The sequence below is a fragment of the Lytechinus pictus genome, chromosome 14 (genome assembly GCF_037042905.1).
Source record: "Lytechinus pictus isolate F3 Inbred chromosome 14, Lp3.0, whole genome shotgun sequence".
Lineage (NCBI taxonomy): Eukaryota > Metazoa > Echinodermata > Echinoidea > Temnopleuroida > Toxopneustidae > Lytechinus > Lytechinus pictus.
Genome location: NC_087258.1, coordinates 19,811,019 through 19,826,956, shown reverse-complemented (window position 1 = coordinate 19,826,956; position 15,938 = coordinate 19,811,019). Strand labels below are relative to the sequence as shown.

The 15,938-nt window shown below is 37.5% G+C and overlaps 1 protein-coding gene across 2 annotated transcripts; it reads right to left on the bottom strand.

Moving 5' to 3' along the window:
• Positions 1-990: 990 nt before the first annotated feature.
• Positions 991-14,805, bottom strand: LOC129276150 (uncharacterized). Of its 2 annotated transcripts, XR_010295739.1 has the most exons (5): positions 14,383-14,798; positions 10,584-10,726; positions 8,286-8,585; positions 3,761-4,414; positions 2,727-3,377 (listed from the first exon to the last, which is right to left on the bottom strand). XR_010295739.1 is itself a non-coding variant. In XM_054912580.2 (4 exons), exons 1-4 carry the CDS (start codon positions 14,423-14,425, stop codon positions 4,166-4,168), a joined length of 735 nt encoding a protein of 244 aa, XP_054768555.2. In that variant the 5' UTR covers positions 14,426-14,805; the 3' UTR covers positions 991-4,165. The 2 variants fall into 2 exon arrangements, 1 of the variants encoding a protein (XP_054768555.2); XM_054912580.2 differs by having other exon boundaries at positions 991-4,414; positions 14,383-14,805.
• Between the last annotated feature and the right edge of the window lie 1,133 nt (positions 14,806-15,938).

Genomic DNA, 15,938 nt, shown 5'->3' with positions numbered 1-15,938 from the left:
GCGGGCAATTGGGCAAATTGGCATTAGACGAATTGGAAATAAACCTTCTCGACGAGTACATCCCGCTTTGGCCTTTTGAAAATTACCGATCAATACATGTTAGCCTCTTAAAGATTAAGGTGGGGTATGAAGATTCCGTTCGTAACTGCAACGGGGACGAATTCAATAACACAGTAAACGCATTGAAAATGACCGTCAAATGACAATGAACAGCTTGGAGGTCTTTGTCGAAAATTGGTGAACCGGAACAGCAGTTTCGTCTTAAGTTTCGGAGCCGACGAAAAATTGCAAAAAAGTCGCTCGTCCATAGTCCAGGACGAAACTGCTATTTTGGTTCTCCAACTTTCGACAATGACTTCCTAATTGCCCTTAGTCGTGAACGGAATTTGACAATACATTGTCTATGTTCTTGAATCCGCTCTGCGCCGCGGTGTGTAATCGTAATGTGACGTTATTTGATCTATTCGACATGTTCGAAATGCATGATAACACGATAAGGGAGGGTTCTAATGCCGAGGAGTATACCTTCGCTTTGGCATTTTGGACATTCATATTTACCGATCAATGGAGGATGGAGGGGTAAGATTCGTTTTTTCATGCCTAAATCGACTATACGATATTATTCACTTGACGCTATTTAGCCAGAAAGTGTATTTACAGGCCTTTATGGTTTTTACATGCACTCTTAAAAATGTTGGGCATCATACTGTCCACACATCAATCGGTTAAATCTTTATCCAATTCTGGGTAGTTTTAAACCAATAACGTGTTCTTTGGGTAAAAACTACACAGTATCGGTTGGAAAATACCCAGAGTTGAATAGATTTTTAAACTAATTGTTGCGTGGACAGTATGTTACCCAACATTTGAATAGTGTGGTAGATAGTAACTGCGTTGTTGTTGTTTTTGCATGGTAAAAAAATATATGCCTAGTCAATCGAAACACTATATACGGCACACTTACAAAAATAAACACTACAATAATTAAATTGAGTTTGATTATTCTTTCTTTTAATTTTCAAATGACAAAAGATGAGAATATACATGAATATTGCAAGATTGGTATTCATAGAAAAATTATAATTGATCAACTAGACCAACGTGAATTTAACAAAACTGCAATAATCTTTTATAATTACTTAAAACTACTGAAGAAATGAACACATATCATGCATGCAATAAAATATCGAATGTGTTCGTGTGCCATTTTATGGGTGTGGGCGTGTAGTTAGAGTGAATTCATGTTAATTTGTAGGTCAGTTTAGGTGTACCCTGAGTGTTTGTGTGTGTCACAGTGTAGATGGTGTGTGGATGTGTTCTGTGTGTAATCAATGGACTGAGGTACTTGTTAATTTGTGGGTGTGTGTGGGTTGAGTGTGTGGAAATGGGCAAGTGTGTACTTGTCAGTCTAATGACATTTCAATTACATTTTCCACTAATTCCATTTCTCGATTACCATGATTACAACAAGCAATACTTATATAATCTAATTATATTAATCCATGCTAGATAATTCACTCGTTCAAAAGACACCAATGTAAAAACAACACCAACAAGGTGATAAATTATATGCGAGTAATGAATCAGCCTCACACGAATACAAAATCACCGATGTACGGACTAACAAGACTTTGAAGAAGCGTAAACCTATAGGCCTACAGCTATATACCTTCGCAAGAAATGAGCGAAAATTGAAGATTCGTCTATTTCCAAAATTATATTGTTTACTATAAAGACCGTATCTCGATTACCAACGGTGACCTCACTGCGACGTCACGCACTTATCACTTATAAAGCTGACGTCATGAACAAAACAGTTCACCAAAGATAGAGGAGACGTCACATGCAGCGAAGGAGAATTTTGCATCTGACTTGGACCTGGGAAGCTTTTCATCAACATTTTGTCTTACGACAAGTTTTCTGATCTAGATCTGACAACTTTTTATTGACTTTGATTGGCTGAGAAGCCTTAATGTTACTATGGGAGCAGTCAGACAAAACATGACTTAATTGTCGGAGGATAAACCATCCGACCAGCCCTTTGACGCTCCCAGGAGGGACGTCCGTCAGCAAGCGTTCAGTCAGTTGTTTCTCAAAGTGCATGGGTGACACAGCGACACTGCAACGTCTTATCAGTCTAGCCGGATTTCTGGCTGGTCTCAGCGACGTCTCTGACGGCCAGGCGTCACCGAGACCTACTGAAAACCAGATAGACTGACCTCTCAGCAGTCGCGTTTGTTTCCGCGATGTCGACACAACTGATTATGACGTCGCGGAGACTGGAAAAGAGTCTCCGCATCTCTCCTTCGATAATCGCAATCCGAGCTTGCAAAATGTTTCGGAGACGTCCATTCATGCAACTAGCAAACTGTTTAGCCGCGAACGAAATTTATTTTCTAGCCCGGTGAGATGGCCCATCATATAATAAGCCAGCTAATTTCTACATTTAAAATCATGCGGTAAACAGCGATGATATCAGTTTGCTCGTAGTTTGAGAACAGTCGACATTATTTTTCGCTCCTATGCTCGTTGGTACATTTAGATGTGCTGACATTATCTTACGAAACTTCAAGTTTTGCTGATTTCTCGTGAAATCAATCCTAACAATATACATACCACTCTTACGTTGAAAGAATGCCCTTGCACTAATAAGATTCGAATGTGGATTAAATACTGCATGCCTATATTACAAATTCAGCATATTCTTCCAAAAACACGATTAAATGTTGAATGTTAAAAGTCTTCACTACGTATACAACAATTGGTGGGCAACATACTGTCCGCACAACGGTTGGTTAAAACATTATCTTACTCAGGGTAGTTTTCAACAAATACTGTGTAGTTTTCACCCAAAGCACACATTATTGGTTAAAAACTACCCAGAATTGAATTAAGTTTTAACCAATTGTTGTGTGGACAGTATGTAGCCCAACATTTTTAAGAGTGTATTTTCCTCTTATTTTCAGCCATTCCATAACTAATTTACTGCTATATTTCAACCAAAAAGACAACGACAGACTGTAACACAGATTGCAAAATGATTATTTGGGCAATAGGAAGTTTTATGAACCGAATTATTCTTAAAATCATAGAAACACAAATCATATCCAGATGGCGCTAAAGCGACCTTGCATTATTGCCCAGTTCAAGCAGCCATTAGTGACGTTTCTGTTGGGTAATGTAATTGTTTAAAGTTGGCAAAGAGCCTCAGTAATATAAATTATAAATACAAGTACATCTAACATTCTAATTCTAATTAATAACAAGTGAAGTGGTCATTTGATATTGGTTCAGCAATTATATTTCAAATTTGGCATTTTCAGCTGATAGAATTCGAATTTGCATCTAGCACCCTTTAACTGAAATGTATTACTATGCTCAAAGGTATTGTTTAACTTTTTGAGCAGCCGATTTAAAAAATTATCAAACCAAGATGAAACATGTGTACAAGTGCATGTATTAGAACTAATAAACCCTGAAAACAACCATTATTGAGAATGAAAAGCTAAAACTACAAGGCAAACCCCGATTTTGTAAATAGGCGTCTTAAAGACGCCTAAATAGTACACATAAGTGTATGGGACGAAATTAAGATGGTGTTTTCGGTCACTTTATATTTCAATTTTTGAAGCACTAAATAATTATTTTCGAACGCAATTTTTTCTGGGCTTCATTTTTGTAACATATCACAGACACAGGTGACAAGTGTGACCTTCTAGCTCAGATTTTTTTTAAAGTCAAACCAATGTTAACCAATCACTTTAAGTATAGCCAAATTTCGTAATTGGAATATTGGATATCCATGTTTAGAAAGCGACAGATAGATTATATCTTTTTTTCAGCCCATTTAAAGCTTAAGATGGGGTTATGAACGCAAAAATGCGCAGATTTGTCATCGACAGCGATCAAAATAAATTGTGATGTAAAATTCTTAAATATATGAAACAAACTTTTATTTCATATCTTTACACATTAACCGTTTTCGGGCAGACACATTCATATGATTTCGTATATTGGATTGGAATTGTAACATGCACTATTAGGGTATAAAACTAAGATGGACCTTAAGTAACAAAAGACTGCTAAGCGCCATTTTGAAACGAATTACCGCTATTTGAGGTCTAATGGTTATAAGAAGGCATGCTAATGACGAAATTTCCCATGTCTAAACGCCTCGACAGAAAATAGCGGCAAATATGGTTGAGATTGCCATTGTTAGTAGACCCGGGGTGAAAGTGAGGGCGCTGTTGCACTTATCACCCATGCAGCAGCTTCGCCTGAATTGGACACTGTTGCGCTCGGTGATGCCGTTCCGTCCGCAGTCGCCGTCCGAGGATTGGACGTCACATCCATTACCATAGTACGCACATCCTCTGACGATGTCCTCCACTCCGTTGATGTAAGACAAGGAGCTCTGTGGCAGGGGTAGAGAGGGGGAGAGAGAGGGGGAGAGGGCGAATCAGAGACATTGTATGGAGATCTATCGAAAAAAAAAGGTGTATAGGTAATAGTAGGCCCGAGTACTCGACTGCATGGCTCGAAACAAAAATGAACTTAGCTACTAGTCCAGGATAGGCCCCATAGAAACTTGACCAAACCTTGTTTTTTTATATATACAATATTTTTTGATGGTTTCTTGTCAATTCGAGGGTGCTGATTACGAATCTGGATGATGCCACTCGTGTAACCTTGAGCATTTTCCGCAAATTGGCAAAATCCAATATCGCCGCCAAAATATGCAAATTACCCATGAAAATCATAAAATTGTCCGCACATTGGCTATGAAATGCATGAAATCGTGTGGCAGGAGTGAAATACTCTCTCAAAAAATGATTTTTGACGAAATATTTTTTTTCCTGATATTCAAAATGGCCGCCATAGGCCATTGTATACTCTATTATGTACAATATGAATAGGAAAAACTAATTTTCACAAAAATGAGCACTAAACTGCAAAAAATCGCGATGTATGAACGAAGTAATATATGCAAATCATCATTACTAACAAGATATATCATTTATTATGTCATATATGGGAACATTGCTGTATTTTGATATCTAAAATAGCCCACTGGCCCAAACAGTATTATGTACAATGGCAATGGCCGGGGCCAAAAAATGACAATTAAGAGTGAGCACTAAAATGCATATTATTAAGATAAAGAGTGGAATACTGACTAAAAACACAATTGTTAATATGCCATTTATGTGATAAATGCTGCATTTTGAAATTCTAAATGGCCGCCATAGGCCCTATATTTATCATGTACAATGCGAATGGAGAAACTAATTTTCACACGAGTAAGAAACATAAAATGCATGTAATTGTGATCTACGAGTAAAATATTGTCTGACAACATGTTTTATAGCAAGACATATCAGTTCTTTTGTCATGCATGAGATAAATGCTGTATTATGAAATTCAAAATGGCCCCTATAGGCACTAACAGTATTATCTACAATGTGAATGGGCCATACAATTTTGTAAGAACTTGGATTTGCTTGACTATGACATCCATATAATCCTGTTGTATGAGTAAAATGTTATTTGAAAACATATTTTTTTATAAATTATAGCATATCTTCTGCCATATAGGTGATAAATACTGTATTTTGACATTCAAAATAACCTCTACAAGCTCTAATTATATTATGTAACATGCGAATAGGGAAACTAATTTTCACAAGAGTGAGAATCATAAAATGCATATAACTGTGATGTACGAGTAAAAATATTGTCTTAAACATGGTTTCTAACTAAATACATCACATATTGGTCGTGGAGGTAATAAATGCTGTACTTTGAAATCCAAAATGGCTGCCATAGGTCCTAAAAGTATTGTGTACATTGTAACATGGGACATAGAATTTTGACAGAATTTGGCTTTGCTTGACTCTAAATATTGCATATAATTGTGAATTGTGATCTAAGGGTGAAATATTGTCTAAAACCATGGTTTCTAACGAGATATATCATAATGTTGTGTAATCAAGGTAATAAATGCTGCATTTTTAAATTGAAAATGGCCACCATAGGCCCTTATCGTATAATATGCAATTTGAATGGAGACAAAATAATGCTCACAAAAAGGGCGTATGGCAGCCATTTTGAATGTTGAAATACAGTATTTATCACCTAAATAACATAAGATATGATACATTTTGTTATAAATCATGTTTTCAGACAATATTTCACTCATACATCACCATTTGGCCAAGCAAAGCCAAAATCTGTTGAAATGATTTGTTCCCATTCACATTGTGCATAATACCGTAAGGGCCTGTAGCGGCCATTTTGGCATTCCAATAACAGTATTTATCACCTAACTGGCAGAATAAATGATATATCTTAATAGGAATTATGCTTTCAGACAATATTTTACTCATAGATCACTATTACGTGCATTTATGGTGCTCACTCCTGTGAATATTGGTTTCCCACTTTGCATTGTACATAATACAGTTAATGTCTATGGCGGCCATTTTGAAAGTCAAAATACAGTATTTAACACAAACTTGAAACCTGAATGATATATTTTGTTAGAAAATACGTTTTTAGACAGTATCCCATTAATTTATCACATATATATGCATTTTAGAGCTCACTCTTGTGATTTCTTTGCTCCTCTTTCTCATTGTGCATAATACTTTTAGGGCCTTTGGCAGCCATTTTGAATATCAAAATACAACATTCATCACATACATGGCATATTAATAATATATTTCGTTAACAATTATGTTTTAGTCAGTATTCCACTCATTTAATCTTAATGATATGCATTTTAGTGATCACTCTTGTGAATTGTTTGGCCCCCATTGCCATTATACGCAATAATGTTTGGGCCAGTGGCGGCTATTTTAGATATCAAAATACAGCAATGTTCCCATATATGACATAATAAATGATATATCTCGTTAGTAATGATGTTTGCATATATTACTTCGTTCATACATCGCGATTTTTTACAGTTTAGTGCTCATTTTTGTGAAAATTAGTTTTTCCTATTCATATTGTACATAATAGAGTATACAGGGGCCTATGGCGGCCATTTTGAATATCAGGAAAATAAATATTTTGTCAAAAATTATTTTTTGACAGAGTATTTCACTCCTGCCACACAATTTCATGAATTTCATAGCCAATGTGCGGACAATTTTATGATTTTCATGGGTAATTTGCATATTTTGGCGGCCATATTGGATTTTGCCAATTTGCGGAAAATGCTCAAGGTTACACCAGTGGCATCATTCAGATTCGTAATCAGCACCCTCGAATTGACAATCAAAAGATATTGTATATATAAAAAAACAAGGTTATGCCTCTTCTATCCTGGACTATACTGACTTGATAAACATCCATTATGTTTTTTATTTCAAAGCAAACATATCAGAACGTCTATCAAAAGAAACAGGATAATCCTGAATACAGTGAAAATGAATCATTTGATGGATTTCGACCCAATTTCGAACTTTTTCGAAATCTCTCCGAAAATAATTATCTAATATTTTTTCATCGAGCTGTCAAATTTGATACACACCGGGTTTTGGTCTATAGGATTCTGGGAGGTGACTGGGGCCCTATGAAAATGTTGTTGAACTTCATTAGGCCTACTGGTAGAAATGGAAGGATATCGTCCTTCCCAACAGGTGCTGGAGATCACAAGCTGGTGCACTCCAAGAACTGTCATGACTATGATATTAAATTACCATATACGTTCTGAGAAGCGGTCTCATTTTAGATTTGGCGTAGTAGAGTGGAGTGGTTATCCAGCTACATGCCATGCGGAAGTGTACACATGAATCAAAGGTTCGAGGGGAATTATTGTACATAATCTTTGAAGTGCAATTCACTTGACGAGATGACCTTGTCACGTCGACTTATAAAAAGTTACATGTGGTCAATTAGGGCGAGATACTTTATCTTGCCAAGTCGACTTCCAGTTTTATGCTGACATGACAAGATCTGCTCACCATACATTTCGTCATGTTGACATACAACTTTTATGAGTTAACAAAGTGCAACTCGCCAAGTCGGTATACAATTTTTTTCAAATTGATATGGCAAGATAGCGTATCTCGCGATGTCAACAAAAGTCGACTTGCCTGTATGAAATATCTTGCAATCTCGTCAAGTCCATGGCACTTAAGCTTCTATACCATACCATAACTGTGCCATATCTTTTTTTTATATACTTCAGTTGCTTATAAAATTACCCTAGACATCTTACAAAAATAGAAACAAAAACGAAGCAGAATCAAATAACAAAGTTAATCTCTCTTGCTTACGTAACACATTCCGTGGCAGTGCATCGTTTCCACACCGGTGCCACTTTCCTCGAAGTTGCCGCGAGCGCAGGAACCGTAGGACTTGACTCCTGGAATCTCGCTGTATCTACACGAGTAACAGGTCTGTGTCAGGGCCTTATCCTCCAAGAGGGTCAGCAAGCGATCACCGTTGCATCTGTCAGAGTTGCAGCAGAGCAGACAGTCTTCCTTGTTGCTGCAGTCGTTGCATTGATCGAGGTCATCGTCTCTTTGGCATCCTCTCTCAATGATGATACTGGAATCCCGTAGACTGATCGAAGTCTAGAGAAAGAGAAAACGTGTTTTGATCTTTATTTCATTTAAAGTAGCATTCTTTATACATTCTAAACATTTTTTTCTAAGTGCAATTCGATTAATGTCCCGTACATACACGTAGACCTACACCTATTCACTGTGGAGATTTTCAAGGGGGGCACTTCCATTGACGAGTAGATACCAGGCGCTACCGTGGGGTTTCGAAAAGCACCCTAAACAAGTATTTTCGATATTCTAAAAATGCACCCCTTGACAAATATTGGAAACAAAACGTTACCCTTGACAAGTATACCCTGAGTCGACCCCCTAGACAAGTTACTACAGTGATATTTTCATTGTTATGCCACGGACGTGATCATGGACGTCGGCTTTAGCTACATTGGGTTTTATAGTACCGCCCAACCTCCCACACCTTACTCAAATCGGACCCTAAACACGTACTGCTGGGGCAAAAAGTACATCCTTCTGGCTTTATAAAGCAGTTTAGTTTGTTTTTATACCCTCGCAAATTTGACCGTAAACACATCTTTCCTAGCGAAATACTACCCTTTTTCAGTATTTTAGTGTTTTTAACACCCCTGTTACGCAGGGACCTATCCACGGAGGATTAGTCTATTGTTACTGTTACCGCTCAATCTAAATAATATGGAAATCCATCATTTTCATAATTTTTAATACAGGAAATTTGCAAAATGTCCTTCATAACCAAGGGGGAACAAACGAAATTATCAAGACAACGATGAATGTACGAGTATACAATCATCATCTAGACATCTGGGGGTTAAGGCAACGCCCGCCGTATACGCTCGGCCACCGCTGATGGTCCCTCTTACTGCTCCGAAAGTTTTGAGCTGCACAAAATATCGCGAGCGGTGAGAAGCGAGCAATTTTCCGCTCCGGCAAAGTTCACCACCGCTCCAACAACGCCCAGTCAAAATTTGGCAACGCTAGATGCAAGTTCGTGGACGCTTGGGTCCGATAGGCCAACGCAGAAATCTTGAACGCTGGACCAGCTTTGCCCGGGCGGTGATTGAACGTTGCACAAACTTTGGTGGAGTGGTTGTAAGCGTTTTACGAGCGGACACGGGATTGTTGGAACGGCGTCGGGCGTTGAAGCAGCGATCCATTGCGGTGATGAACTTTGGTTTGGCGTTGGTATGGAGGTGTCGGAGCGGGACCAGCATCTGGCTATAAATACGGGGAGAAATGGCCCAGGAGCCCATTTGGAATCTATCAGAACTTCTATCAAAGAAATCCGTTCAGCTCCGTAGTCAAAAGCGGTATGCCGCTAAACCAACTTTAAACCCCCGCCGAGCCAACGCCTGCATGCGCAGAACGCCGTTCTATCAACGCTCCGCGCTACCGTTAAACCAACACCAAAGCAACGCCGGCTTCAGCGGTGCACCGTTAAGGCAACGCCCGTGTTTTCGATTTTTCCCCATTTTGTGCGCGGTAACGAGCGTTTTCGAAATTAGGCCCCCCCCCCCTCCCCCCCTCCCTATCGTTCAAGGAACGCTCCGACAAACTTCGGGCGGTGTGACCAGCCCTTAAGGTGCATTCTTGGGGAAGATTAATTTATGGAGGAAGGTGAATTACAGAGTGTTCGCGCGCTCATGCAGCAAAGGACAGATTGAACGTCATTATCACCAGTACTGATTATCACCATCATTGTCAAGATTATCATCACCATTGGTTTTCATTATCATCATCATCCGGATAAGAAGCAACAACATCATCATCAACATCATCACCATCACCAACATCATCATCACCATCGTCAACGTCACCATATCATCATCACCATCAAACATGTCATCATCATTATCAAAACACCATCTTTATCATCATCTTCATCGTCGTCATCATCATCAACAAGATACCATTATCATCAGCACCACAACTACCATCATCATCAGCACCACCATCCACTCCACCATCATCATCAAATATATCATCAACATGATTTACAATTTACAGATACAGAGGGGGAGAGAGACAGCTTACCGAACATTGTCCATTACAATTATCGTCTGTGCGTGTGTCAGCATTTGTTGTGAAACAATCGTTCTGATCCTCATCGGAATCTGTCCGGTATGTTCCTACACATTCAAAGCATGTTCGTTGAGCAAACACTGTTGAAACTCCACCTATCATTTTAGGCGAAAAGCAAAGAAAAAAAGTAATATCATTTAGCAGAATAAATTGTAGCTCAGTTTTTCTTCATGTTGTTCAGTGATACTTATACATTCCATGTACATCTCTAAACTTTATATTTTATTTTCAATTTGAGAAGTTGTTATATATCACTTTATTTGCAAATCTGCACATTAAAGGAATACAATGTACGCCCAGGACATTTCTCTATAATGAGAAAATGCAGGGCAATAAAATTCACTATACAGAAAAAAAAAACTTAGAATATAATACAACAATCAATATGGAGAAAAATACTGGGAAGTGCAACGAGGTTAGCATTTCTCTATAATGAGAAAATGCAGGGTAATAAAATTCAATATACAGAAAGAAAAAAAAAAACTTTTGAATATAATACAACAATCGATATGGAGAAAAGTACTGGGAAGTGCAACGAGGCCAGCAAAGGGAAGGAAATGGAGTCAGTCTATGTACTTGAAACACGGAGAGGGAGTTTGTTTTCCCACATATTCAGTTTTTTGGAGTAATAGATGACAAAAGATGACACGATGGCCAATTTTGATATATTCTTTCGGAATTGTTTGAGATGGACGGGACTCCCAGTTTCCTTCAGCAGCCGCTTTAGCCTCGTTGCATTGTCCGGTGAGATGTGGCCTCGAGAGCCGATTTCCAAAGGAAGGAATACCACTGAATATCCATTGCTTTCTATATCTGTGACTAGGGGGGCGTACTTGTTTGATTTGAACTCATGTGCTTTGGATATGTTCATTTCAAAAGGGACTGATAATTCGAGAATGAGAAGTTTCTTTGTGTTCCTCCAAAAAATGCAGATATCTGGTATGAGATTTGTTTGAGTGCATTCTAGTGGTATGGTAGATATTCCTTCCTTTGTCCATCGCCCTTCCTTCAGATCTGTGTACATAATAATATCCACAAATGACTTTATGCCTTCTTGAATAGATTCGGCCAAATACAATAAGATGTTGTCATGACGCCAAGTGTAGCGCCCTTCGTCAAGTGATATAGGGCATGCATTTAGCACATGATGTACTGTTTCTCTATTTTGACATCTATTACAATTTGCTGAAGACATTTTCCCCCAGCGAGATAGATTTGCATTTGTATTGAGTGTATCCGAAAGGGAATTCATGAGAAACTTAGCAACTTTATTTGGTAGATTATAAATCAAACTTTTCCAATCCGCAGATTTTGATTCTATGCTTGCCAATTCAAAAAACTTGCCTTGTACTGAAAGTGATTGGACATGAAGAAGCCAATCTTGTGATCTTTTTTGTAGTTGAGAATCTTTAACCTGCTTTTTCAATTTTGGGAGTGTGGCATTCGTATCTGGAAGCGATTTAAAGACATTATTACTGTTCACAACTGTTGACTTTTTCCTTGTCCACTGAGATTCTCTTTCAAGGGCAACATCTAAGCAGTGGTTAACTTTAGCATCCCCCGTTGCTCTTATTCTAGTATAATTCTGAGTTTGAGCTTCGTAATAGAGATCTGAAATGTTGGGTATATTTAGACATTCTGGCATATGAAGGAAAGCCAAAGTGGCTGGTCTCGCAAGGCCAGACCACTTTTTTAGATATCGATTACACAATGCATCTAGTGACTTTAAGTGGGTTTCGGTAAGTTCATTGACTGTAAGGTGGAATCTCAGTGATGGCAGAAAATAGTCAGCAAATACCTTCAGCTTGTATTCATCACGAATCAAAGCCTTTTCAATGTTTTGGATACCTCTTTCAATAATTGATTTTACATATTGAAATATATCATCTGATGAGTTGTCATATGTCACAAACGAGCCTAGGAATTTAAACTCTTCCGTTTTCAGGGTTTCGAGCTCAATATTATCCAATTGAAATTTCAAATCAGTTGGGGAACCTCCTGATATTGAAAGGGTTCTACATTTTTTCTGTTTTAATTTCAACCCGAGTGACAAAATACGAGAAGAGATTGTATTCATGAGCCGTTGATGGGTTCTTTTATTTCCTGTTATTAAACTAAAGTCATCTGCAAATGGTGCAGTGATGAACTTTTGACCATCTAACTCATATCCGAATCGGCTATTTTCTGAGAGAGTTTCAATTAATGGATTAAAACAAAGGAGAAAAATTATTGGTGATAAAGGATCTCCCTGAAATATACCATTTCTAAAACGAAACTGCTGGGAATTCCAATCCTTGGTTGAAACAAAACCGTCAAGGGAAGAGTACAAATTCGTGACATAGTCAGTGATAGGTTTAGGAATCTTATTACGATCAAGACTGAATTTGATAAGGTCATGTGGTACTGAACCAAAAGCATCTTCCAGATCAAACCAAGTGAAATGTGCAGTTCTACGAGATTTTTTTGTATGTTTGATAATTTCATGTACCACTGTATTGTGATCGAGACAGCCAGATATACCATGCAAAAATCCCTTTTGAATAGTACGGTCTATATAATGAAATATAATCTATATAATGAAATATAATGAAATTAAAACTTATTGATAATAAACTTATTTGAAATTATATTGATTTATTGAAATTATGGATTATTTCCGATCTTGTAAAGATCTTTCAACGAACATATGATAATGGGTTCTAAAAATATAAGAAGTACAAGTAGTAGTAGTAGTAGTAATACTAGTAGTAGTAGTAGTAGTAGTAGTAGTTGTACAAGTAGTAGTAGTAGTACTAGTAGTAGTAGTAGTAGTAATAGTAGTAGTAGTAGTAGTAGTAGTAGTAGTAGTAGTAGTAGTAGTAATAATACTACTACTACTGCTACTTCTACTACTTGTACAACTACTACTACTACTACTACTACTACTATACTACTACAACTTATTCTTCTTCTTCTTCGTCTCCTCCTTCTTCTACTCTACTACTACTACTACCACCACAACCATCACTATGCATATACTATAGGCCTACTACTTCTACGACTACTACAGGACTGTATTACTATTGTTACGCTGCTAATTTATGATAATTTTTATTGATATAGCGAAACTATATATAGAGCCTACAAACACGAAGATTGGGGCACTCCAGGGGCGGTGTCAGGATACATTTTTTAGGGTGGGGGGACGACCTATAAAGGTTTAAGTGATATTTTACAAATTGAGCTATAGAGATATTATGGACTTACACACTGCCCAGCAGTCCTCTCCTTTTTTATGCCTCCTTTCTTCTTCATTCCCTTTTTTCTCGTTTTTTTTTTTTTTTTTTTGGGGGGGAGGGGGGACTTTGCTTTCTCCTCCTCTCTCCTTTCTCCTTTTTCCATGATTTGAAATCATAGGTCTCCCCTATCCCCCCTCCCATGAGGCCGCCCGTGGGGCCTCTCTAATAATACCATATCTTATTTAGACTACAGTAAAGTAATATCTTCATTTAAGAAATGACTATATGTAATTATGTTTACTTATCTTAACGATTTTGGCACATCTAAGTTTCAAAACATTGCGTTTTAAAACCCCTATTAGCGCGACTATAAATGCAACACTAAGTAATTCTAAAAAAAACAATATTTCAAAAGCGAAATAAAACTCCAAAACAATTTGTTTTAGACCCCTATTAATGCGACTATAAATGCAACACTGCGTAATGCTAAAAAAATCAATGATAGAGTTTTAAAAAGTGATAACTATACTCACCAAGTAGAAATATCACGAGAATAGTGTTTGTAGGTACTGCCATATCAATATCTATTTAATTGACTTTAATTTCTTTATCCGACGATTCTGGGGCGTTTTTTACAAGAGAATTCAGAGAAAATGTTGGCAACTCTACAACAAGGTGGGTCTGGTGATACTACTACCTCTTCTTCCACAAATGATTAGCAAGTGATTAGGAACGACTAACTGGCGAAATAGTAATGAACTTGTGCCTCGCGGTGACCATGGTTACCGCTTCTGGGTGCCCAAACAAGGCATGTCGTTTCTATCACTACAATATTTACTCGGGTCCTACCCTCTCAAGCTCCTGGGTTGGTCAAGATTAACCCTTGACAGCTTGACAGACCGCGGCCACCAATCGATACGCACCAAACGAACAGACATTTCCATATCTCGTTCTTTGGCGTGTCAAGGGTTAATTGTTTGTCTCTCCTATACTTCTGTGACGCGAAAGCTACTCGTGAAACCTTTTGGTACTTCATCGCGGTCATGTTTACCCTCAGATCCTCAAACCATTATTTGTTAATGATATATTTTCATTAATCACATCTAGTCAGGTTGCTAAGGACGCCTCACTGCTACATGACAACCTGTATGGCGACCGTGTGTTTCATATATTTCATTTCTTTCTACTCTCTGCTTCAGCCGGTTGTCAAGGTTGTATTCAGTGACATTGATCGTGCATTTTCCCTTTTTAAAGGGGTTTTAATTTAATTGCTAGACACCAATTTATCACTAATTGATATTACCGTCATCCCTTTATTGGTTACGGCTAACAATGCTCGACAATGATGCCCTGTTCAACCTTTACATCAGGCATTTTGATTTTATGAAAATGAACATGATGAAATAAAAGCTTTTCTAATGCCTGTTCAATTCTAACTCCTCATTTACAGAGCCAATTAAAAAAAACGAATTACCCCCCCCCCCCGTAATATTAATATCGCATACAATTATATTTTAAAAAAACTCAGTTCAATTTGAACGAATGTCATAAAGTGTGCTGATTTGATTGGCTGAAAATCTAGTTGTGGTCGATTTCTAAATTCGAGCTTCTAGCAACTAAAATTCGTTAATAGTCAATCAAAAACCAATCGATATGAGCCGATAGATCAAGTTAATCTACTCCAAATCTTGGAGTCCAAGAACATTAATTTGATTTTAATAAATAGAAGGAAAAAATCAAAACAAATGTGACTGTGAACACTCTTCGCAATCTGATGAAAAATAAAGTTTTATTACTTTAAACTTTTGCTTATTTTCACAAAAGAGTTACAAGGATAGTATGCAAGTAAGCAATCAGATCGTACTACACAGATCACTAATTCTTTTGAATTTGATTATATGAAATGTGAATTTCTTTTCCTCCTTACGTTGTAATACATGATTTAAATCTAGTATGATTCATTGCCATACAAACAGCAAATTCATTGCATATTACTATAATCATACGATAGGACAGGGAAGAAGGTCCTCGTTTCCTTCTAGGTCACCATTTGTGCATCTGATAAAAGAAATCCCTCCTACCTCAAGGC

Excerpts from the sequence above, each read along its gene's own strand:
- LOC129276150 (XM_054912580.2), bottom strand. The coding sequence starts at position 14,425 with ATGGCAGTACCTACAAACACTATTCTCGTGATATTTCTACTTG. Across the intron at positions 10,727-14,382 it reads TCTCGTGATATTTCTACTTG|GTGGAGTTTCAACAGTGTTT; the intron begins GTGAGTATAGTT and ends CTAAAATGATAG. Across the intron at positions 4,415-8,285 it reads ACTGCCACGGAATGTGTTAC|AGCTCCTTGTCTTACATCAA; the intron begins GTAAGCAAGAGA and ends CCCCTGCCACAG.